Source organism: Pagrus major, chromosome 13, assembly GCF_040436345.1.
Source record: "Pagrus major chromosome 13, Pma_NU_1.0".
NCBI classification, from domain to species: Eukaryota; Metazoa; Chordata; class Actinopteri; order Spariformes; family Sparidae; genus Pagrus; species Pagrus major.
In genome coordinates this window covers 21,018,073-21,044,420 of record NC_133227.1, presented here as the reverse complement: position 1 = coordinate 21,044,420, position 26,348 = coordinate 21,018,073, and the positions used below count along the sequence as shown (strand labels likewise).

General features: G+C 41.3%; 1 protein-coding gene across 1 annotated transcript; it reads left to right on the top strand.

Moving 5' to 3' along the window:
• The first annotated feature begins 936 nt into the window (after positions 1 to 936).
• Positions 937 to 10,291, top strand: LOC141007027 (NEDD4 family-interacting protein 1-like). The gene is made up of 7 exons (XM_073479349.1): positions 937 to 1,125; positions 2,931 to 3,018; positions 4,721 to 4,851; positions 6,744 to 6,831; positions 7,623 to 7,747; positions 8,043 to 8,109; positions 9,133 to 10,291. Exons 1-7 carry the CDS (start codon positions 1,096 to 1,098, stop codon positions 9,234 to 9,236), a joined length of 633 nt encoding a protein of 210 aa, XP_073335450.1. The 5' UTR covers positions 937 to 1,095; the 3' UTR covers positions 9,237 to 10,291.
• Positions 10,292 to 26,348: the final 16,057 nt, after the last annotated feature.

Genomic DNA, 26,348 nt, shown 5'->3' with positions numbered 1-26,348 from the left:
ATATTCCCGTGGTAAGTCATAATTATGAGAAAGAAAGTCTTAATTATGAGTTAAAGGTGCACTATGTAGTTTTGGGGAAGACATTTTAATTAGAAGAGAAAAATCTTCTTTTTTTTTGCCTCAGCAAACTAAATAAACAAACTCTCTTTGTTTTCGTGACTGAATAAACTAACTCACCTTAAAGGACAACACAGTTTCATACTGTTTTACTTTGTTTATATGTGGCGGACCCTGCCACCTTTCTAGCTTCAAACAGTGATCTGGGAAGCTTAATTTCCTCTGAGAACAGCTTGTTTATTCAGTTATGTTTAGTTTTATATCTGAGTCATTGATATTGTAGATATTAAAATTCTGAGTCGACATTCTGATATAAAAACTCTAAATTATTAGATAAATGTTGACTGATGATTTTTGTTTCTCATAATTGTGATTTTTAATCTCGAATTTCTTTTAAATCTAATAATGACTTTTCTAATATGACTTTTTATGTCATATTTATGACTTTCTATCTCATGATTTTGACTTTTTATCTCATATTTATGACTTCTTTTCTCATAATTTTTACTTTTAATGTCCGTGCTGTTTCACTTTGGTCCACATGGGGGCGGTAGAGGGTTTGTTGTGGCCAATGACGTCAATCACTTGGTGAGCAAGACGTGCGTCAAGTTAGCAAGAACGAAGAAGAAACTGGAAACGTTTTCTTTCACAATAAAAGCGCCGGAAATGTCGATTTTTTAGGACAAAAACAAATATCTGTTGTTCTTGAGGAAGAGATGACTTAATACACAGATTAGTAATAATGCAGGCTATTTGTACTTCACTAAAAAATCACTCTATATATTTAAAACTGCTGCCTATGATCCACAATAATGGATCTTATTTTTTAAAACGCTTACAGGAAGTCTTGTGTTGTACGCTAACCAACCCGAGAGCTTCACAGTCGTTTTGAGCGCAGTCGAGAGAGACAGAGGGTTTATTGTGGCGAGGGAGCGTTGAGTTTACAGTTTGTGCTCTGTTATATAATTTTCGTTTTCGTTTGGGTGTCTCGGCGGCGTGAACCTTCTCCGTTGTCGATCACCAGCCGTTCAAGTCGGAATGGCCGAACCGAGCGCCCGATATCAGCAGGTACGAGGACACTATCGGTGACTAGCTAACACGTTAAAGGTTTAACACAACACTTTGACGGCAGCTTGTGCGGCTGTACCAGCGCTCACGCTCAGTCAGGTGTGATGGTGTCACCCTCCTGACGGTGACGGGTTCCTGTTCAACAGAGCTCTATGTCAGTGTCGTCATTTAAGCCATTTTTGCGATTAATTTTGTTATTATCCTCGGCTGAAGCTGGCTTTTTAATACAGCACGCTGACTAGCTAACATTAGCCTCCTCGTTAGCTTTTTTTAGTTCGAGCTAACGTACCGTGAATGTGGACTTTCGTCTCCGATTGTTTGTGGGTGTGTTGCGTTGAGTTATGTCTGGTTGAAGGCTTGCCAGCTATGAATGTCCCAGCTAGTTGGCATTGTTGGACACTTACGTCAACAGGAAAGGTGTAACTTCGCACACCTGACACTTCTCCTAGATATATGTTAATGTTTGGACAGCACATGACCTGCAGCGGTGGGTGTGTTGCTCGTCATCCTGCTAGCTTAGCTGTTAAATCCGCCAGCTAACCTGCTTAGCTAGCTTTTGGTAGGGCAGACAGCTACGTACCCATTATTACTTCTTAATTATTTGCTGTAAACAGTTATTTCACTTGGTACTGCGTGTAGACATGTCATATTTTTGCATGTTCAGGTGATCAGACCGACTAAGACTCTCTTACTAGCAAGTAAATTGTAGTTAATTTGAATTAAATCATTGGAAATGTTCCCTTTACTTGTTATTACTGTCCCTATTTACCCTGTAATGTAATCTCATGAATTTAAGGAGGGGCAAACAGTTCCTTTTATAGGAAATTATATGAAATTGTGGGACCTGTTACATCATTATCATATGAGATGAATGTCTTATTTTAGATATCGTTACATCATGTTATGTGAAAAGTGGTGTCTTATTCAGGTTTTAAAGGCTGCATTACAGTAAAGTGATGCTATTTTGGTTATTACTCATGATTATTTATCAAAAAAATCTCCCTACAGTATTGTCCCAATATCGATATTGAGGTATTTGGTCAAAAATATCATGTAATTTGATTTTGTCAGTGCTTTTGAAGACATTTAAAATATTGAGATGTATAATGTGTATCGTGATATAGCTTAAAAATATCACAATATTATTATAAGGCCGTATCATCCGGGCCAAAGGACCTGTAAAACTACGTGTGACCCGCACCAAAGGGAACAAAAGGTGTTGTGAATCTGTAATTTATACCGCTGCAAACCCAGTTTTGCAGATTGACTACTTGGTAGTCAGTACCACTTCAAAGTCCTCAATGAAATCAGACACTCTTGTTAACTGATCAAATGTGCTTGGTTTGCAAATCTTGTTTAGCTGATTCAGGAGTAAGGAATAGCTGAATCTGGCTTCAGTGTCTGAGGGGACAGAAAAAAAAAACCTGTGATCTTGTGTCTTTTAATCGATTGCCCTCCTCACGTGTTTCCTACTTTTAATGAGAGAAAAAGATCCAAGGAGAAACGAGAAACACATTGTGGTTGGTGGGTGCTCGTTTCCTCTTTTACAATGTTCATATGTGCTTGAAAAGCGTGTTTGATGCGGTCAGGGTTTCCATTCCTGGCTTGTGATCATTTTTATTGATGCTGAGCTTGTGAGTTTTTGTAAGCAGGCCAGGGTGTTGCGATAATCATTGAACACTACGCAGGAAGTGTAAAGCTCCTTTTTGGTAAAAGCATGTGTTTCAGATGGAGAGCAGCCAGTGTTGCCACCAGAGTATTGTAGCTTTATATGAACAAGGAAGTGCTTTCTCTCCTCTCCACAGCTGCCCAATGAGGAGGACCCAGAGGGGAATCCACAGGTAGCAGCTGATGCTCCACCCCCATACAGCAGCATCGCAGCGGACAATGCTGGTAAGACCGTGACTCATCCAGATGTTTCTCTGCTGCTGTGGCGAATCATATATGTGTTGTTCTGCGCAGTATGGGATATGAATATTGATATCTTTTATGACTGCAGTATAAACTTTGCATCTCCAAAAGGATGATGTATAGATAGGTTAGAAGTAATTGCTTCCTATCTGCTGATACTAATGTTTACCTAAATGTTAATTAAATATGTATCTGATATAACAGCTGTAGCCTACTAAATTTGGCACACCTTGTTTTTCACAAGTTTCTTGATCCATATGCTGAAGGTCCTGATATAAAACTATAGAGCCGATCAGCTTAAATCATTGATGAGATATGAATACAAGTTTAACTGAGAGAACACTTTTCTCTTAATTTAAGTGAAGCCTTCTAAATCGTCTAAAAAAGATCGTTTCCACCAGTTATTACACAATTATTATTATTATTATTATCAGTGACAGTGACCTTTAATAGAATGAAAACAGAATATTTTTTGGTTGAACAAATGCCTGATTATAATAAAACAAAATGTGTGCACAGACACAGTAACCAGCACGTCTAAGAACTTTATATAAAGTTGAAACACCCAGTCCGCTCGTAGTTGGACAGAGTGATGCTTCTTTTACTTCCTTAAAAAATCTTTGGTATTGTAGAGTCACAAACCCACAACAGCCAAGTTGTCAAGTTGTGTGCCATCACTTGACTCGTGGAAATAACATGACTTTGTGTCAGCTGATGTGTTGTCATTTTAACTTGGAAAAAGTGGCAGTCGGAGACCTCATAATTAGAGCCCGGCTGATATCTCAGTTTCTTAGAGATTGTAATAGAGAGAAAGATACCTGGGTTAGTTTATAATACTTAAATTCCCATGAAAGTTTACTGTTTTTGTGCACTGCTGTCATTTGAGACTGTTGCATTTAAACTGTAAGACATCCTGACGCTGATATAACGATAATTGAATTTTTTTCCAGTAATATCGGTATCAGCCATGGCCCAAAAAATGGAGTATTGGTCGGGCTCTAGTCATAATTGTTTTTGATAACTCTGATCCCTCATTAGAGGATAAACTGGACTGAGACCAAACTCACAGGATTCATTCTTTCAACAAAAGCTGGTTGCTTTCAGAAAGCCTCTTAGTTTGTTATAATAGCTGACTCATATTACATCATATCACTCGAGGATATGTGGATAAAGGTGTTTATAGTGTTCATCCTGTCACTGTCTATTTTTAGTCACAGTCGGCTTCTTGATTGTTTGTTCCCACATTAGTATTAGAGGTTGATTGTTAGATCTCTCATGTGTTACTGGGAGGTGGCCTATATAACATGGTTCTATGTATTTCAGTGCGTCTTGATCTTGAAGAAGGCCTGAGGGGCAGAAGCATCATCTAATTAAAGCAAACTGCACATGGAGCCAGAGTGTGCGACAGTTTTTCACTTTCTAACCATGCGACCATACTCTCTGTTATATTTTGATAATCTAATAAGGTCAAAGAGTTGGTTGTCCATGGGGATCGGTAATAAAGTCTAGTTTAGAGTTCATTATTCATTAAGTCTTGAGTCTGTTTCCACAAGCGCATGAACAAAAACACTTGTTAAATAGCGGCTTTACATGTTGCAGCTGTCAGCTGTCGAAATACAAAATTAGACCGTGTACCAGTAAAACCTCTGCTTTTGTGTTTGAAACTGTGCTATTTCGTCTTCAGCCTACTTTGACTACAAGGAGGACGGGCCTTTCCCCAAGCCTCCATCATACAACGTTGCGACTACGCTACCTTCCTATGATGAAGCAGAAAGAACCAAGGCTGAGACTTCTGTTCCCCTGGTAACCGGAAGAGTGAGTGTCTCATTTTTTCTTTTTTTCTTTTTTTTTTTGCATGTGGTCACATTCAGTGTGCACACTCGCACATAGACACACACTGTAGCTTGTGCCCAAACGCTTCCTGTGTTGTCTGCGAGGCAGGAAGTACGCAGCGGAAATTTTCTTTTTGTTTTGTCTTCAGAACTTCTTATGCGACTTTCTTTCTTAGTATTTCCCACGTGAACCGCTGTCAGCCTTCGATGCTGCTTTGAACAACAGAAAATGATTTATTATCACTCATGTTAAAAAGCATTCAGTGATATTTAGTAATACCAGTCTGTCTCACAAATGCTCACAGGTGCCAGACATTTTTCTGAATGCTTCAATCCTCCAGGCCCCTTTGCTCCTGGGTTTGTTCGACCTGAGTAAATATCAGTGTAGTATATGAAACATGGAGGGAGCTTAAGACTAAAACAAATTATAGGAGGTATTTAAAATGTATTTTCCAGTGTTTCCAATGGTACTCCCACTGTGTTTTCTGTTTATGATATGCAGTCTCTGGATTTCTCACTCCAGTGAAATCTCCTCTCTTACTTTGCTTTCAATTTCAATTCTGTGAAAACAGACATTTGAGCTTTATTTGAAAACTTCAACAGCTTTGAATTTAAAAAAGAAAATGACACTCTGTACAGCCCTACATTCAAAAAGCTGTGGGTGTTGTGGAGGAAGACATTAATAGTCTGATGATGCAGTTCTCCACGGCTGCAACTACATGTTTCTAGACTCTTTTTCACTGATAGAACATTTGAAAGTGTAGCTCCTTTTCTCGACATATTGTTTTTGTTTGAGACGTTAAAGTTTGTGTGTATAACCCTTTCCTTTCCAGTTATAATGTAGTCGTCCTTTTTACTTGTGACGAAGGGCAAAGCGCGCCTCATCTTCTACAGCATGACGATAACCTGTTTTAAATGCGCGAGGGGCTGTTTAAAAAGGACACCAGACCAGACCAGGACACCTCTGTGTGTAGGCTCGTCACGAGCAGCTCATAAAAGAAAGCAATCTTTTTTTAAGTGTCTTTGAAAACTTGTTTCTGTTCAAAGTCGACAGGAAAAGTGTCTTATCAAATGAAAAATGACAGCTCTAACATCTCTGACCTCTAGTGGTCACTGTGATGCCTTACTTACTGCATGTGGGGCCACCCTGTTTGATTTTTGGTGTTGTGTTTCTCTGCCACACACTGCCTTGCGCTCAGCAGCAGCCACAGCACAGGGAACGCCTGGAGACTTTTGACGATGTAATTCGCAGTTCACTGGAGGTAACTGGAGAGTGTATGATGAGAGGAAGTGTATTTGGTCCTGGTTTTTGTGTGTGAAAACACAGATGTTTCAGTATTTCAGTGTATGTATTCAGCACCCCGCCCTTTCTGTCTGTTTGTGTATGTAGAGTGTAGCTAGTGCTTAGTAGATAGTCACACAAGATTTGCTGGTTGTCCTGATGTCCTACATTGAATTTGACTGCCTCCAGACCTTTGGGTAAAGTGACAATAATAGTAATTCAATGGGCTTGCTGTGTTGTGTCGGTTCCATTAGTCTGTTGGTTGTTTGTGTTATATTTTCTCTCTGTTGCCAACAAAGCTTGGTTCACATTAGCAGGTGCTTACCCATGCTTTACCACAACTCACTGTGACCTCAAGTCACTACATAGTACATCCAGAATTACAAATACACCAGTATGAATTGGTTAAAATAAAACAAAATTCATCCAGTTGATTGATTTGACTGATCTGAAGACTGGAAAAAGTTTCACAGAAGTGAAGTAAAGCCCTGGAAAGCTCTGCTACTGCTTCGTTGTGCTGCTGTGATGACATTGTTTGAGCGCCTGAATAGCTCACTTTTTGTTTTGCTCTTCTGTCGCTTGTTCGATCGCAGGATGAAGACTTTGTGACCAGAGACGACTTTGAAGATGCAGATCAGCTGAGGATAGGAAATGACGGCATCTTCATGCTCACTTTTTTCAGTTAGTTCCCCAGTCTACTTGTGTCTGTTTATATCTCCAAATTTTCCCAATCAATAAAATCTGTAGAGTCTAAGCTAGAAGGTTATGTAAGTCAATCAATCGTAATAATTGAAGTAGTACTATAAGTATTTCGATTGTGACATAAATTTAAAAAATACAAAACTGAGACCTGTTTTTTGTTCCTTTTTGCTAAATAAACACACAAAACATATAAATCAAAACAATTCTGAATGTAGAAACATGAACAAAATATTTTAACACTTTATAAGATATCATTTTTTGTTTTTAGATATGTTTTTGAGGTTTTTATGAGCAGAGCACGAAGGCGTTTTCATAGTTTCATCTGTATTTTTGCCTATTGTTATGATTTCTCTTAAAATACTTCATATCCCTTAAATCTGAGCACAAAATGAATAAACACACAACACATACGTATCCAAAAACAATTCTGAACGTTGAACCATGTGATGTAATTTCCCATATTCTCTTAAAATACTTTATGTCCCTAAAGTATGTACCATTAAAGCTAAAAGTCTGTGTGTCATTAAAGCATAAGGAAGGATACAAATATTAAAGCGGTATGATAAAAGTCGACCTGTCTCTCCTCTCTCCTCTCTTCGTTAAGTGAACATCTAGCTATTACCATTTTTATTTTGGATCGGTTTAAACAGGATCATGCAAACAACGATCTCCCGCAGCCAGTTGGGGGCCTGATTTCATAGGGTTAATAAGTGACATTTTTTTTCCGATGACTGATGTCTAACTATCTTTTTCCTCCATCCTCTCTTCAGTGGCATTCCTGTTCAACTGGATCGGCTTCTTCCTCTCTTTCTGTCTGACCACCTCAGCGGCCGGCCGCTATGGGGCCATCTCAGGCTTCGGTCTGTCCCTCATCAAGTGGATCCTCATAGTCAGGGTACACACATACACACACACACACAAACATAGACATTACACAGCGCACATACAAACACATAAAATGTGGTTTTATGTACGCACAAACAACTCAAAAGCCCCAAACACCACTCTGGTATTTTAATGTTGGTTCTGTAGTGGTTGGCTTGTTGGCGCTGCACTGTTTCCTCAAAGATCTCTTTAAAAAGGCCCTGTTTCCTTCGTTCACTTTAAAAATGCAGGACTCATTTGAGTTAAACCATTGCAGGCCATATTTATTCTAACCAGTCATTTCTGTCGTTCTGTTGGGTTTCTAGTTTTCCACATACTTCCCGGGTTACTTTGATGGACAGTACTGGCTGTGGTGGGTGTTCCTGGTGTTGGGTAAGTAGCCAATTTCAATCAATCAAATTGGGAATAAAATGCTTTTTACCCTGATTGTGACCCATTTCAGCTCTGTGGAGCTCCGTTGCAGCAGGGTTGAGGTTTCATAGGCTGTAGTTATAGTTACAGCAGGAAAATTGACCTTAGTTAACCTGTTATTACAAGATAATGATGAAGGGTAATCTTTAAATTCATGATTTCAGTGATACGTAGATCCAATTTTCCCTAACCCTTAACTACTGTATACAGTAGTTACTATATAACTAAATAACCTTTGATGTTTTATGATGTTTGGACCAATGGTTATTGGGTTATGGCCGATTCATTCTGAGCCCCGCCCCTTTTTGAGGATATTTTGATTGATAGCGGCCATGTTTTTCGACTGCTCTTGCTCATTTGTTGATGAAGTGTGGATCCTATTCCCACGAGGCTGTATACCCAACTTGGTGTGTATTGAATCGAATTTGAAAATAGCGCCACCATGTGGCAGATTTGACTCATATTTCTTGGGAAGCATTTGCACGCCATTTCCGGTTATTAGGCCAAATTTCATGTCCCTAGCTCATTTAAGCTCACAGCAATTTGAGCTGCGGCAATAGACAAATAATTATAAATAATAATAAACTGGTACAAACTTCATAACTATTTTCACCTCACAGTGTTGTTTTTGGCCGCAGCAGACATCTGTTTTCAGCAAAAACCACAGACGTGTATCTATAGTCTTTATTTCTTATTTATGTTATGCTATTTATGTTAATTAAGTTATGTTCAATTTTATTTCAAACAGCTTCTTACCCTGATGTGTGGTAAATTGTGTGTTAGTACTTTCATCTTGTGCGACCTTGCAAATGAGAGCAGTTTTATCTGTAGGTTTTTCTCATCAGGGTTTATGGTTAACCTAAAGACCCAGTCCGATCTCTTAGTCGCACCTACCACTCCAGCCAGGTCCTAACATGGAGTTATAATGTTGTTCCCTCTAGCACTTCTAGTTGCGTCTCACTGTCTCATCCTTTCACTCCTCAGGCTTCCTGCTCTTCCTTCGAGGATTCATCAACTACGCCAGAATCCGCAAGATGGCCGACACCTTGTCCACCCTGCCCCGCACCCGAGTCCTCTTCATCTATTGAGCTCACACTCCATCAGTTTTCATCATCTTTTTTTTTTCTCCTTTTCCGTGAGACATAATGTCTGGCTCTATCCAATCCAAAAGGGAGAAGAGAACTTTTTTTTTCCTTCTTTGCTTGACATGACTCGGACAATGTGAGGTCTGTTGTCCCCTCTTGGTGTAAAATAGTGAATGCTGACAAATCTGTAAAACCCTTCAGTTGTTAGTGGTGAACTGTCAAGTGCTATTTGCAATTATGAAGTGTGTGATGTTTAAATTAATGCCTTATTTACTGTTTTACTATCTGTTGGTACAGTAGCAGAGGCATGCACTGTCTCCTGTGCAGACACCAGGGGGCAGTGTTGTTTGTGTTATTTTTCACCAGTCTTCAATATGATGAAGTCATTTGTATAGAGGGGTGGCTCTCAGCCCAGGGGTCAGTGGGTAATTTTGGGATTATGGGTTGATTTATGGAGTGTGAAATAATATATTTCGAGCATCAATTTAATGTGTTTTTAACCTTTCTGACCAATATTTTGTGTCCCTTGTGAAATAGTATATAATTCAGGTAATATAAGACTGAAAGAAGGGAAATTTTGGAGGGGTTCAGGGGCTGAAAATGTTGAGAACGACATGTATAAAGTGATCAGCGGTCGGGTTTCCCCCCACAGCATTTTTCCTCATGTATTTAGGGGGTGTCCATACTTACACAAGCTGTAATCGGGAATAAGTTTACCTATTTATGACACATGTATGTCAGCAGAGAGGTGACGCTGCAAGGATTCGGTTTCTGGTTAAATAGATGAGTCCTCCTCCCTGTCTTAGTCACTTGCACCCCGTTGATTTCCACTGTAGAAGAAAATATTGTATTGCCAGATGTGATTTGGAAACCCTGTCCTTTGAAAATTATAAATATATTAGTACAGAGCAGAGATTTTTCTTCTTTTTTTGACGTTAAACTAAAAGTAATTTCTTTTTGTTTACCCTCATTCTAGTCGAAGTGGAGTAATTATTTTTTATTGCAAGAATTTTAACCCTCTGACTTGGAAAATGTTTGGAATTAAAGTGTAAAAAGTGCATTTTGTGTTCTGAGCTATTTAACAAACAACAACAAGCTTCCAGTAAAAGTATCACATGACGTAACAGCCATTTTGCTCATTATTCAGGTTGCAGGGTACCACTTTCTCTCAGCTGGCTCGCCACAACAGCTTGAAATTACAGCGTGTTGTCATATATACTGACAGAGAGCTGTCACTGCTGGAACGTACCCATTTACATACACATTTCAGTCCACTTGCTTCAAAAGAGTCACAAGATCTCCCCTTCCTAGGATCATTAAAAGGTCCAGTGTGTGGTATTTAGTGGCATCTGGCTCAACTGAACACCCTTCGCCAGGGTTGCCAAGTCTGCTTATTATAAGCAACTTTAGGCTTGTTTTTCTGTGAAGTCACTTCAAAATATCGTTGGAAGTTGTGTTTTTTTTGGGGGGGCTTTTTACTCAAGTGTAGCTGCTCCTTCTGTCCCTCCCCTTATATGCAACACAAAACTCGGGTGACATTTTAAACCATGTAGCACGATTAGCTAACAGTGCCAGAGACGTGGGCGAAATATGGGAAGAAATATAACAAAGAGTGGGAGAAGGAGGTTGTGTTGAGAGAGTGTTCAAATGCACTCTGCAGATGCTGAACGTTTAGTGTGAAATATGAGCACATATGCAGATCTTCATCATGTCAGTTTATGTAGATAATACACAACGTATTGAAGCCCCAGGTAGTGGATTATACAATCGTGTTACTGTTAAAAGTCATATATTACTGTTTTTGAGCCCCAACAATGTTCACTTTTACACTTGTGAGTACATTATGCAGCTTCTTTACTTTCATTTTCATTAATTTATTAAATCCAGATTTTTCTGTAAGCCTGTTGAACTTCTGTCAATGGAGCCTCCTAAATCCTACACACTGGACCTTTTAAGATGTAAGATTTTAATGTGTTTTTTTTGTTTCTTCTCCAACATGTCTAAATTAGAGAGAAGAATTCTATAAATTTTTTTTTTAGACTTTGATCAAGATGAGTTTGAACTCAACCTCACCCTCATGAGCGTACTGGGCCTAAATAAAAACATAACCACCATGTTTAGTATTTTAGAGCGTGGTCTCAGAAAGGTTACAGCCACAGAGGAGAGGAAGCCTAGTTGACCATGATGTTCAGTTACTGACATGAGACGTGCTTTTAGCCATGCTAAATTTAACACACGAGACGCGCGCGTGTGTGCGTATGCGCAAGACTCGAGATGATTTACTCGTGGTGGCTAATTATACATGTCAGCGGTGTGTTTCCTTGCAGTTGGAGCAGGAAGTGAAGGTCACCCCACCTGGAAGCCGTGTCACAGCAACTGACACAGCCTTTGGTTTCACTGGAAACTTTTATTTTTCAGTGTCGGTGTCGAATCATCTCTCCGGGGCTCTTCACCCCCATCATAGCTGAATGGATATTGGCCTCTAGTGGTGCTCAGTTGATATGACATTGGCTCCATTCAGGTCATCTTTCACGGGGCACAGGGGAGGAAATGTCACTTTCAATTCACATAAATGATTATTTTACAAGAGCGACACGCGGAAGTCGAGCAGAGCAGATTTTCATGCGTGCGTAAAGGGGTATAAATGTTGTGACGGGAAACTGACAAACATGTATACATTTTCTCAGTTGCTGCTTTCATCAAATCAGATATCCTGAAGTCATTCCTTCTTTTGCATTGTGCACTTTGGCAAAGTAGAAACAGCTGTGGTTCAGAAATTACAGAGCTCTAGGCTCAGTAGCTCTAGGCTGAAAATTTGAACTTTAAACTGCCCAAGCTTTACAAAATTGAGCGTGTTAAGATCATTTTTTGTCCACTTCTTAGATTTTTTAAAGGGCACAAAAAACACATAAAGGCTGGAAAAAGAATGGGGGGCAAAGGTTATTTGCCAGACCATCAACACCAGTCTGCTGAACCACCACGTCACCAGATGACCTTGGATCAACAAACCTCATTTTGCCAGGTGCAGACGGGTTTAACCGCTGACAGTGTTTCAGCTGTAAATCCTGGCAAAGCACACAAACAACAAAATTCCTTATCGTCCACATCTTACACAAATTCAGCCTCGGTCCGCTTGAATCCCTCCGTAACGTCATCCCTCCTCTGCTCCAGCAGGGTCACCCAGTGCAGGTGTTCTTGTTATCCAGATGTCATTCATAAAATTGCTCCATTGTGCCAAGAGCTGTCTGTGTCTTGTCAGCTGCCCTCGATTTACAGAGACGGAAGTATTTCTTGGAGTAATTGATGGGAATTATGTGTGCTAGGGCAGCCAAGTGCCTGCACTGCTTGCATGTTTTAGCTATCAAAAGATAAGAGGAGGCTTTTTGATTTACAGAGAGCCTGGGAGTGAGCCATCTTTCCAAAAGAGAGATGCTTTACCTTCCTGGCTTCTGTTAGACAGACTTTTTGTGCAAAGACAATTTGTATACGATCGACAGTATGAAGGACGAAAAGGCCTTTGAAACAATAGAGAGACTGAACTGCTCTATGAACACTAGTCAAGTTTGTTCAGAGGTTGTGTTTTATGTGGCTATTTCAACAAGTAAATACTAGACTAGACTTTTGATATATATTATAATATATCTGTGATTAACCTGACATGTCTGTAGGATTTAATGAGCGCTGAGTTGGTAAACTCCTTGCCAGCCTCAGACATAATTAATTAAACAAAATCAGTCAATCGATGTCCTTTTCCTACTGAGAGATGTCAAAAAGGCCCTAAAAATGATTTTAGTGATACAGAAAGACAGACTTTGATATAAACTTATTGTTCAGGCATAAAGGAACAGTTTGTCTTAGCGGGGAATAAGCTTATTTGCTTCCTTGTTGAGAGTAAAGTGAGACCATGGATGGCACGCTCATGTCTGTCTGATAAATACTGCACGTAGCCAACAGCAGCACACGTACTGTCTAGGACCGTGTGAGTCACAGGTCGTTTGTGCGATTGCGTCCTCAGTTTTTGTACCTGACACTGCAGCTTTTCATTGACTTTGTGTAAGTTAACATCTCCAGACTCCACTAAGCTATACAAAGAATAAAGTTACTGAGCAAGTATCGCTCTGATTGCTCATCTTTAATAACTTCCTGTCATTCAGGATTCTGCTATTTCAAATCTCTTGTCAGCTATTTTCTGATAGTTGCGTTTTGTTACTGTTGGACACAGAGAGACCTCCCGCCCGTTTGCCAGTATTTAAGCTAAGCTAAAGCTAACAAGCTCTTGGCTTCAGCTCACGAACATGACAATGGTATCGATCTTCTTATTAAACTTTCATCGAGAGAGCCAATGCACTTGCCAGAATGTCAAACGATCCCTTTAATTAAGCCTGGGGTGAACAATGGCTGAGGTTTGAAATCAGAATCATGTGGTATGATTATTACTTCCTCTATTTTGAAACTTTCACCTCTCATCTACCAACGCTGCTGGTCGAGACAGCAAGGCGCTGATCATTTAAATTGCTCCACTAAAGTTGCCCAACAGTGTAATACTGGCTAAAACTACTACATGAAGGTAAAACATGAGCATTTATAAAAAGGAAAATTCCCTCCCACACATGGCACACCAATTTGGATTTTTAAAACAATGATTACTCTGACGGACTGTCACTTTATCAGACAGACAGAAAGTTGGATTGATTTTGGAAAATTTTGTTTGCAGCATTAGCACGAAAACACAATATATAAAATAAAAATACATTAGCATAGGTGCAGAAGAAACAACACAGCAACAAGCAGTGCAACATTAAACACAGCACCAGGGGTGTAGTGCTAGGAGGAGCTCCAGATGGCGCTGTTGAGCACAAAGGGAGCTGAGGCCTGCAGAGTTTTCTCAGAAATTCAGATGGTGGAACCAGTGGAAGGCGGGTGGAAAAATCACTTGTAACATGCTTATCCTCCTAGCCAAGACAAAGATAGATAAGAAAAAAACCTCTGGCTTTAAAAAGATCCATTCTGCTAACAGGAAGGGGTTTCTGGGAAATGTGGTCTAAAGTCTGAGATACACTAGAACAACTAGTGTGATTTGGAGGCTGACGATCATCTCCACCAACCTCCAGTTAAAGCAAGATATCAAAATAAATTGACATGAGAGAGTGTGGGATTAGAAACCCTTGAGACATACCGCTGCAAACTTTTCACATTTTGACTTCATCCTTCTTTATTTAAAGTCAGAGCACCCTGCAGGAGAATTCCCATCACCTTAAACAAACTGCAGTCAGTCGGAGCCTCCTGCTGTCAGTCTGAGTTTCAGATGGGAGGTTCCTCAGGATGTGGGGAGGATGTGGGTTGCATCCAAATGATATGTCCTTCTTTACTTCTTTACTGTGTGTGTGTGCGTGTGTGTGTGTGTGCGTGTGATTGGGGCAAGGGGAGGGGTGTTATCATTGATGTGTGAGTCATCCTGACCCTCCCCTCCCCTCTCCCTGCACTTCATGTGGCGTGTGTGTAAGTGCGCGTAAGTGTGTGCCTATACGTGCATGTGCCGGACTGAGCGTCCTGTCGGTCGACGTGTGTTTGTGCCGTGTGGAAATATAATTGCTTCTAATGCCATGAAACAGGCTGTGTGTGCATTGCATGATTTATTTATTTATCTTTTTTTATGTGTGTGTGTGTGTGTGTGTGTGTGTGTGTGTAATGGTGCATGGCGTGAGCATCCCTGTGTATTTTGTGTGTATGTGTGTGTGTGTGTGTGTGTTTGTGAAGTTGGTAAAGCAGTGGTGAGTCATCCACAGGCCAGCATTGCCTGTTACCATGGGTCACACACAGCAGGTACCCCACCTCCCCATGTAATCCTTCTTCTTTTTTTTTTTTTACCCACCTCTCTTCCTTATCCTCTTCCTCCTCCTCCTCCATCTCCTCCTCTTCTTTTTCCTCTCTGACTCACAGATGACTCCCCCACCACCACCGATGACATCACCACCCCCTCCCTAACACTTTATTGTGGTGAATCATACTGTACGTTGAGATTTTCTCTCCTCCTGTCTTCAGCCAACCAGCAGGGCAAACCTGAATGTCAGCCATTCATTCATAAAATCAGGCTCGACGCGCTGAAGCATTCATTCATAGGTCGCTTCAGTGATGTCAGCCTTTATAACATGTATAGAGTGATGTTATCACAGGGATTAGACATACTCAGACAGATACTCTGCGTACGTTCAGAGACAGATAACACAGTCGAGTACTCGGATAACCGTCGCTTTTCTCGTAATTAATCCACAATTTGTTATCAGGATTGTCCAATTTTTATGTCTCTGTGTGCACTTAATGATAACATGAGACCAAGCCGAGTTGCTGCATAAAGGTCAAACATCTCCGAAGATGGAAGGGGAATTGAAAGGTAGTATAGAGCAAAGCAAACAAGCATAGTGATGTGCAAACAAAAAAAAGGAAGAAGAAGAGAGCAAGGTAGCAAATTTAGGATATAAGCATTGCACATTTTGAAATATTATTTTTTTTAATAAGGAAAGAGAAGCTTTGGATGTGTTTGTTTGACCTCAGGGATAAAGGAAGCAATGCCGACTGAGCCAATGAGGTATTTTTGACGCTTGATTTGTCCATTTGCAAGTGGGTTTATTATTGACGCAAAAACAACTGAATTGTTTCCACCGCGTCGCCTGTCAGCCTTCATTTCCCCATGAGATGGTGGCAGACAGAGCTGCGTCATGAAAGCGAGGCTCATATGGAATCAATCTAAATGCAGATGGTGTCAATACTTTATCGCCATTACGTTGCGCAATCAACATTTACTTCAAGTTGATATGTTAAAGGCGCAATAAGTAAGCACTGGCCTCCTGTCGAATTCATGCTAAAAAGCAAATAACTGCTAACTGCTGCTCAATGGAGGTGCCGTTAGCTAGTTAGCTCAGTTAGCCGTGCAGCTAGCATTCCGGACTGGGAGCTCGGAAAGTGTCGGTGTTTTACATCACTTGTTAAATACTGGTTAAAGCTTTTTTTAGTTAGTATTATTCAACATGCATGATCAATTGTATTGTTTTCTTCAATGCAAGGTAGGCTGCATATAAGAATACCTTATATCAGGCCAATGCAATGTGCTTACTATGGCCTTTTCAGTCATTTACCATGAAAGTATATCAAGATTTTGCAACTATAACAAATAATGGTATTTCCGGTAATTCTCCATTGACAGTAATGTACTGTCATCACATGTCTCCCTTGAGTTTTTATGCTGGTTGGCAGTATTTGGTCTATTATATGAAAAATGACCCTTGTTTCTCACTTTACGCCTCACCTCCACAGACTGCTGACGACTTGAGTTCCTGCGGACGTTTCTGAATGTCAAAAACGCAAAAAAATCCGCTGTGTTGTCTGTGTTATGAATGTCTGTGCACGCCGGCGCTTGGTTAATGAGATGCGGGCGTATCAGGCGAGTTTATCCATGACTTCATCCTGTGGTGATGTCAGAGATGAGGGAGTGCAGTCACCACACTGTTTATCAATTCTGAAGATTACTGGTTAGAAGCTAATCTCCCTAACGCTCCTAATGGTTTTTAATTGACTAAACCTACTGTTGTGTTGTGTTGCATGATATGGGATTATATTCTGTTCATCAGTACCAACTATTACAGTGTATCATGCTGAATTTGACAACGTGTTTTGTGTTTTATTCTTTTCTCTTCGCAGTTTTTAGATTCTGAGCTCATTCTTAACTCCGACTTGTCTCGGACACCTCGCGCGCGCACACACACACACACACACACACTTCCTGTCAACAGTTTAATTACTGTTACAAATCACTGCTCTTGGCAATCTAGCTCATATTTGACGGCACAAGCTGTAACCATGGCAACAACAAACCTTGCACAACCTTAACGGTTGAACCCAAAAGTCATGGTGAAACTAACTCCAAGATATTCACTCCATCTGCCAAGAATTTCATTTTTTTTTTTTTTCATAATCTGCTTTCTTTGCTGAGCTCTCACGGTTTAAGCGCTGATCATTAATGTACACGCATTACTGCAGTATTATGTTATTATCTATATTTGTGCACTGTGTTATTGTACTGCGTAATATTCTATAATATGGCGTGACACAGTTTGGGTTCGTTCTGCTGGTGTGGATCCACCTGCCGTCTCACTCTCGGCTCACACAGGGCTTTTTTTTTTGTGAATGGAGACTTGCTGTGCTATGACGGGAGGATGGATGAATGGGAGGGAGGGAGGAGGGGGAGGAGGGGGGAGGAGGGGAGGTAGCGACGGGCGGATGAATGGGAGGGATGGAGGGACGCGTGTGGCGAGGGAGGGAGGGAGGGAAGGAGGGATGGAGGCTACGTCACATTACGTTTCCGCAGTGCATCAAGGGAACTGGTCTGTCTGTGACTCATACTGTCGGGATGGGGAGGGGAGGAGGTGATGGAGAGGGGAGAAAGAGAGAGAGAGAGAGAGAGAAGGGCAGAGGGAGGAGGAGGAGGAGGAGGAGACAGAGAGGAAGAGGATGAGGAAGAGAGAGAGAGAGAGAGAGAGAGAGAAGGAAAGGATGGGTCTGGTCTTTTTTTGTCCTACCTTTGTTATTTTTTTTTCTTTTCCATCGCTCCATCCTCCATCAGTGATGTAATACAGGTGACCTATTCATCACAGCGAGGAAGCCTTCCTCCTCTTCCTCTTCCTCTCCTCTCCTCTCATTTTATCTCTGTCTCCCCTCCCTCCCTCCCTCCTCGCTCAGCTGACTGGCTGAATGCATGAATGAACAGGCCTCTCTCCTTTTATTGCGGTGGGGGGAGGGGACGACACAGGAAGCCGTGAGGCAGACGCAGAGCAGGAGAGGAGGAAAGAGCGAGCGATAAAGAAGAGAGAGAGGGAGGAGGAGGAGGAGGAGGAGGAGGAGGAGAGAGAGAGAGTTCCCATGGCATCCGAACAGATACACACTGACTGCTGATCTCATCCTTTACGTGTGGAGCTGTTGCCATTGTCTGTCTGTCTATGCGCCTATGTGCGTAATGTATGAATGGACGCAACCTTGTTTCATTCATTGAGAAATCCATGTGCACATTCTCTGCCTCTGTATAGAGCGGACACTTCCTCCCTGTGTCACCTTCACCTGCTTTATAGGAAGAGTCTAGGCTAAGTATGAATACAGTGAGATGTCACACAGTTTTTCATGTGATAATTAGGCCAATCTCAACATGAATCTGATGGATTTATTGGAACTGGGTCATATTTTTGGCTGTAATGCGGTGTTAACGTGACTTTAACAGAGCAGTGTTCATTAAAATGTGGCTTTTGCAGCACACGCAGGTAAATATGTTGATATTCATCACATATGTTTTAAGTTTATCCAGTGACATTTTTTGAATTTCACATTTCCTAGGTAAGTAAAAATGTCCAAACCCAAGACCTAAGTAAGCGATAACTGACACACTTGCCAAATAAATGTTGAAACTTTACATTTCTTTATGTTGCAACTTCCTATGTTGTGACAGCGCTGTGCTTATGGTCTGGTTAGGCACCAAAACCACTTGGTTAGGGTTAGATGTCTCAAAGTCTTGCTGAAAACGCCTGCTTCGTCACTAGAAACAGGGCTGGCGATGTCCCAACTTCTCCTAAAAAATACCCGGTGTTAGTCACCACGAACACGGCTTGAGTTTGTCCCTAGGTCTCCTTAAAAATATCCAGTGGTATCATGCTTACAAATGTTGAAATGCAGTCTCACACTGGGGCCACTGGCAGTCATCTGGCCTGTGACTGCACCGCCATTTCCTCCCCCTCATGATTAGACATTCAGGTCATAATACAATACAAAGTTCCCCGATGGACAAAAATTATGGACAAAGCAGCGGCAGGCTACACTGATGTGAAGCAGCTGCAGAGTCCGTTATTTTCTATATCAGCACATCTGGATGTGCAGTATCACTCTTATACCAAAATTAAAGCTACATTTATCCCCGTTTAAACCAACAGAGATCCATCAGTGGACGCATTTTCTAGCTTAGCTGTTTTAGTTTTACGGCCCACAACAGACAGGGTGGACATCCTGGAGCATTTAGCGGCAAAAGAGAACAGCTGAGGCGAAATCAGTTGCCAATAATAATCTTTAGTGTCTTTCAGCTCATTGTTTTGGTTCGACTGCCCACAACTTTACTGATTTGGTGCAGACTGTTTCAACCTGACATATCGTTGTACATAATTTACAAAGTTAGTGATGAACAGAGGGAACATTTAGCAACTAAGAGCTAGACATTTCCCTGTGGAGTTGGTAGAGACCAAAGAAAAGCTAAAAAGGAGAGAGAACAGACTTACATCTGCGAGGTGAAATGCTAACATTGCTCTCTGTCTGCAGGTGTCTAAAGAGCTCACATGTTAACCATATCCATATCATCCATATCATATTTATGAGGTGAAAATATATCAATGGGAGATACTTTATTTCATTTTTAGATCACAAGATCATTAATTGTGATGGACTCGAAGCTCAAACTGGTCTGTAATTTGCTGTTTGCAAAATTCAGTTTAATATCACCAGATTTAAGACACGACACAAAGGGACGATCGAAGCCTGACCAGGATGTAAATAACTATAAATACAGATATATGTAGTAACTGATAAAAGTATGCACAGTGCTGTATGTAGCATGCATTTGTGGTACATACTGTATGTGCTTACATTATGTTCATATCTGGTTACTTTGCCATATAGACCATATGTATGAGTGTGTGCACGTGCGTGTGCACGCTCGTTGCAGTCATCAGACCCTGGTTGTCTCTGCCTCCACCTTGTATGAGGTCAGAGCTGCAGTACAGTGTGGGAGGGGCTGGGATTGGATATCCTCCTGGTGGCTCGTCCACACGCACACGCACACACACATGCATGCACGCACACTTAAGTATTATTATACTCGTGAGGACCCTCAGTAATGGAGTACATTCCACAGATACCCGCCGTGAGGGTCTAAAAGTCAAATTGGTCATAGATTAGATGTAAAAGGACACACGGGCGGAAACGAGCAGACGCCCTCCTCACATCCAGAGAGACGTATGACGAGACGAACGGGCAAACAGTGACATATACGTGTCTGCAGTTAACACACGTAAGCACACATACATACAGTCCACAGACACAGACACACAAACACAGCATGCTGTCACATCGGCCCTGCGCTCCACAGCGTGGCCTATAATTAGCTGCCTGCAAAGCTGACTGCCTAGAGATGAGATGAGCTAACCAGAGAGAGAAGGAGAGGAAGAAAAGGAGATGAGCGAACCACATGGAGGTAGATGCTCCTCCACTGAGAGAGAGGACGAGGGGGAGGAGGAGGGAAAAAAAATGAGAAACAGAGGTGAAGCTCCATGACGGTGAAGCCCAGATATGATGGAGGAGAGACGGAGCACATTCATAGGAATTTAACCCCAAAGAGTGTTACAGTGCCGTCAGTGCAGGGGGATCAAACACCAAACCCTAACAGTGACACACACTCAGTCTCGACCCGTTCAGCAACGCGACACAACCAAATAAGGGATTGGAGATGTGTGTGGCTTCTTCCTCTGCACATACTCTGGAGACTGGAGACTGGAGCATTTTTATGAATGGAGCTCCAAGCTCCAGCAGCCAGAGCGGTAAAGTATGTCAGAGCACTATAATGAGAGCGGTGATGGTCTCTTAAGTAGCACAATTTCATCTGTATAACAAAAGTAGGCTCGAGACTCGGCTGTGAATGAATGAGTCAGGATCGACGTAACCCGGCTACATCAGCGCTGTAGGCGGGGGGGGGGGGGGGGGGGGGTCGATGGCGGGGGGGTGCTAGGGAGAAAAGACAGAGAGAGAGAGAAGGAGAGAGGGAGGGGTTTGTGTATGACTCATACTCTCTCCTCTCTCATTGTCACTCCACTGCAGTAGCTTTGGAGGACTTCTGGCCTGCTGTGGGTTCTCCCTACTTTATCTCCATCTCCCCGTCTGAGTCTCCATCAGCTCCACAGCCTCTCTGCACTGTCGCTTTGTCTCATCCACGCGTCTGCTCTCTCCTTTTTAAGATCTTCAACCTTCACTTTATGTTACGATGCCGCTGGTGATGAACTCTTAAACCCACCGACCCTGGTGGTTGGTCGGTCAGTGCAAAGTTGTGCAGTGCAGCCGAACAGAACTATTTCAGAATTTCAACGAGGGGGTCGAAAAGTTTCCAGAGATACCAAATATGTCAGTTTTTCAGTTTTGAGAGAGCACCAGTGCTACCTTAGTCTGCAAGTCAACCTCTGAGAGTGTGAGCTGCTTCTGTACGTTTATGAAGCAGATTTTAAAAGCCACCGTGACACACATGACATTTCCCCCCAAATTCAAACATTTTCAACTTGTGTGGACATCTTCGGATCAATTTCCACTGCTTCCAGGTGAATTCAAGTCTAGTTGTGCCTTTCACATGACTTTATATGCAAGCAAACCACTTGTGTACTAGATTATCATTCCGGTGTTGGTCATCTCACAGGGATTTAATGATGAACTTTCTCTGATGATACTTTCTTCCAAGCAACTTTTTGCTTACTTCATTCAAGTGAAGTAGTAGAAAAATGACACCTTCCACGCATATATTGGTTTCCTGGGTCCCACTTTCACTTTGCTATTTCACCTGCCACCCCGCTCGATCCTTCCCACAAAACATAGGATGACTTACGGCGCAAAGGAGGCGCGCCTGCCATTATTCAACCGAATCAGGAAGAGGGATTGTTTTCCTTAGTTTGTATTAATTTACTGTACACCTTTTTTCTAACTTTTCTTTATAAAATCGCATCTTTTTCTGATGTGTAATCATGTTTTTTCCCAGTGAAAATCCCAAAAGCCAACTGTCGCTGCATTGGAAGTGTGTCTAGTTCGCTGCATAGCTGCGCACCTGCATTAAAAGCCACATGTTTGACGTTAAAGCTTCTGTCTGTCACAAACCGTCCAACTTCCTTCACTCAGTATCCCGACAGCACATGAAATAAATGCAGAATGATTTAAAAAAAATCTCGTACCAACTCGTTTAGCGCCACCAGTGTGCAAAGCTGCATAGTAAAGCTGTGAGGAAATAATTTCCTTCTGATTTTCCGCTCTCTTAAATGTGCTGCTCAATCCAGCAGCTGCCTTCCAATGCCATTATTTTTGCTTTAGCGGTATTAATAACAGTCTGGAGCCAGGTCTGTTGTTATATATTTAATCCAAGATGGCAGACTACATACGTGGAGATGCCAGGATCACGGCATGACATGGAGGGGAGATATAATGGCCAGAGGCAGGACTGTTTTCTCCTCTGCAAAATAGGTCTGATTAGTTTGTTTGCACAACAGTAAAGCATATAATAAAGCTACACAATCATACAGTAATGGAAAACAATCATAAACATTTTTAAAAAGTGAAAAGCTTTGACTGAAAACTCATCGTGACATCATAGAAACAAAAGACTTTCACCTCAAAATTAGCAGAAGATGAGCAAACTAAATGCTGAACAACGATTAGATACAGTGACTCGACCGCTGTGATTAATAAACGATGCCAATGACGATAAAAATACGGATAAAGATGATGGATTCAAGATGTGAAGTAAAACTCGAGCGACCTTTGGGACACAGAAATAAGTAGGCGCTAAAAACAGGGAGTCACAGCGGATGCAGAGTTGTTGGAGTGAGAGAGACATACATTTTACATGATGGAAATACCTCCTGGAAAACCCACCAGCAGTGGCGGCATTGGCGGCGGTGGGGGGGGCTTTAGTTGCTCATGCGTGTGAGGTGCATTCATTATTATTCCATGCCTTCCTCGGCTTGCCTAATGGGTGCACTGGGCCCTGTGCTTTCACGCTGGGCTGGAGGAGGCATGGAAATAAGATACAGGGTGTGTGAGTCAGCCAGTGGTCATTGCAAATTAACAAACAGCTGGTAACCTTAAGACTGTATGCAACCAGAACCGCAGATCTTTAATTAGGAGCGCTTGGAGGGGCTTCTAAGTAAATTTTCAGTTCCCATTAGTCAGAATGTTATTTTTCACTTTTTGGGCAGAAAAAAAGCCTCATTTAAGATACAAACTTTTCAGTGTGCTGTTCAACTTTACACACAGTGTGTACATGTGAGTTGTTTAAGCCAGGATGTCCCTGAACAGTGATGTAACGTATGCGCTAATACCGTCTGTCATGCCAAATATTCAAACCATGGGAGACATGTTATCACAGTGGGGAGTCTTCTCATGCTGATGTGCAAATGACATTTGTAAAAAAAAAAAGCAAATGCTGGATGTATAATCTCCTTTGGATATTGTGAATAATTAATTTTCTGTAAATTATTTTAAAGGTGGCATGAGGCTAATTTATTTAGACTTTACTTTAGCTCCCCGAGTGGGTAAGTTGATGACTTTTCCAAAGACTGCTGATGTGCTGGTGGACTCTCAAATTATAGTTGTTATGGGCCTCTGTTTAGTCTGTGTGGTTTGGTTCTTGTCTGTGAATAATTTCTTTTTTCAAATGTCTTTATTTATTTTATTTTTTTCATACTTAATTTTAATTTGTGTTAATATTCTTTAAAAAACTGAATAGAAAGTTAAATAACCCAAAAAAAAGCCAACGCCAAAAACATATTAAACCATTACAACCAAGGCCTCCTAATCCCAACTCTGCTAGATAGCTAGCGCACAATTTAACAACTAGCTTAAGTAGCTAGCAACACCTGTGAGAAACACAACTTGAGTTGAAATTATTTTATTTCAGCAAATGCACAACAAATAAACACTTTGTAACTTATAAGCAAAAGTTGTTAATTCAGGCGTATCAGCTAAAATAAGGTAGAAACCTGAACACAAATGCTAACAGTAAAAAAACGTTACATCCGGCTAGCCTATTTCCTCATGCTGTTACTATGAGGATATGATTAAAATATAGTGATGCAACATCATGAGGTGTTTCAGTTGGAATATAGTATTGCATTTACGACAGTCAATATGAAGAGAAAGCGACAAGACAAGGCGTAAATTTAGAGTATTGGTAGTGGGGTATTTGCTGACGTATTAGCTGAAAATGCTATATGCTTGCGTACAATGCCCATTCATAAAAACGGAAGCGTAAGTGCAAAATGTCAACTTATTTTCAGGTTTTAGTGACTTATTCAAATGTTCATAGGTTGATTATACAAGACATGCCATGAACAAGTTACTGTAGTTATAAGTTATAGCACTAATCACATTTTCGTCTCATTTGATCTAAATAACGACTACTATTCAGAGGAAACGTGTCCATCAATGGTTAATTTCCCCTTACAGCCGTGTAAAGTATTACGTTACACGAGTTTTGTCTGGACTTTCTTCAAAAATCACACAGAGCTGGAAGTTTTATTCAAGACAAATCGTCTTATTTTATAAAATGACAACAAAAAAACCCCAGATTTCTCAGGCTGATGTTATGTTATACATCAGACCTCAATGAATCATGATTAGTGCTCCATTTTATAGTCCCCATGAGCAGCTTTCTATCAGACTGTTTTATTATTCTACCTCCCCACTCTTTTTGACACGTTCACTTTCCACTCCACCAGAGACGATGTGTAAAGATCTCTCTGGAAATGGAGCCTGAGCCCTCAGAGTGAGCCAAATGAAAGACGTTGTTCCCATAACTCACCCGACTATTTGTAAAGTGATATTGTTTAAATTATTACCTAATATGACTCGTTAACGACCGTGATTTATTAATGAAAATTTCTGTTGCCTGACAAAATGTAATTTCTGTTTCCCCCGTTCCCCCAGCAGACCAAAACAAACATGTGCGACAAGTTCAACGTATGCCTGCGGATAACGCTGCGCAGAGCAAAAAAATCTAGTATACGAAGCTAATTTCAGGATATTTTATAGTTTAATCGCTTGTGTTCGATCCTGGTTTCAATAAACGCAATTTTGGGGGGATAACGTAACTTTTTTTCAGGGAAATTACATTACAAACACAAAGAAAAGTCTTCAGGCAACTTTTAAAAATTCAATTACATTTCCTCGCTATGGTTTAAAGACACATTACTATGCTCAATAAGTTAAATTGGCTGGATTTAGCAAATATGTCCCTGTGTAGTAACATATTACACTGAAAAAAAAAAAAGACTGGAAAATTAAATTACTGAGCTTGTCATTTTTTTCCAGTGTATAAACAAGCCTACTTCTAATGATTGATTACAGGTTACACTCTACATAATGCCTCCTGGGCTGCGTTCATGTCTTACTACCTGTGTTATGTGTCGTTTTCTACAACAGTTTACTGACTAACTGCCATAAAGCGACGTGTCCTTGTGGTCGACACGAACGCAAGATAAAAGCAGCATTGTGGTTTCATTTTTTCAAGACTTTTCCCTAACTAGCTGCTATTTTTATGAGCAGACAGCAGGTCAGCCGCTGACAGATGTGAGGTGTCACAGGAACAGCGAGTCATTGTGAAGCGCTGGCCGGAGGAAGAGAGGAAGAGGAGAGGAGAGGTAATGAAGGTGTAATTTGCTAACCATCTGTGAGGTGCCTGGCTGCCCCGGGGGTTTCCTCTTCTCTGGAACTCCCCCTCCGCAGGGGCACAGGTGCTGGAGAGGAGAGGCGGCGGAGGAGGAGGAGGTGAGGGCGACTGGCGAAGAGGGAAGGGAGGGGTGAGGTAGGAAACGTAAGAGGAAAAAAAACAGGCAGAGGGATGAGGAGGGCAAGATGGAGAGAAAATAAAAAGGCGCGAAGGACACCAACAAAATGGAGGTAATAGGCAAAAGGATGCTGGGATTATTGGGGAGGAAAAAGATACTTATGAGTAGGAAAGGGCTAATCAGGTATATGACAATCGCCTGATACTTTCTGAATATTCCCAACACTTGTTCAGTTTTTTTTATGTTGAAAATGGGACAGGAAGTGGTCTGTTTCTGCCCACTCAACTCTTCTTCCTCTTGTGTTTACGCCTTCAGTCCACAGCCAAAGCCATTTTCCCTTCCTTCAGACCTTCCTTCTCCATCCTTCACCCACTACTTTACATCCTTAAGCCCTGCTATAACTCACCACCATCACTTCCTCCCTTCCTGCTCCATCCCATCCCACCACAAACATCCTCCCTTCGGATAATTTCTCATCCGCTGCAATGCTCCACAT

Excerpts from the sequence above, each read along its gene's own strand:
- LOC141007027 (XM_073479349.1), top strand. The coding sequence starts at position 1,096 with ATGGCCGAACCGAGCGCCCGATATCAGCAG. Across the intron at positions 1,126-2,930 it reads CGAGCGCCCGATATCAGCAG|CTGCCCAATGAGGAGGACCC; the intron begins GTACGAGGACAC and ends TCCTCTCCACAG. Across the intron at positions 4,852-6,743 it reads TTCCCCTGGTAACCGGAAGA|GATGAAGACTTTGTGACCAG; the intron begins GTGAGTGTCTCA and ends GTTCGATCGCAG.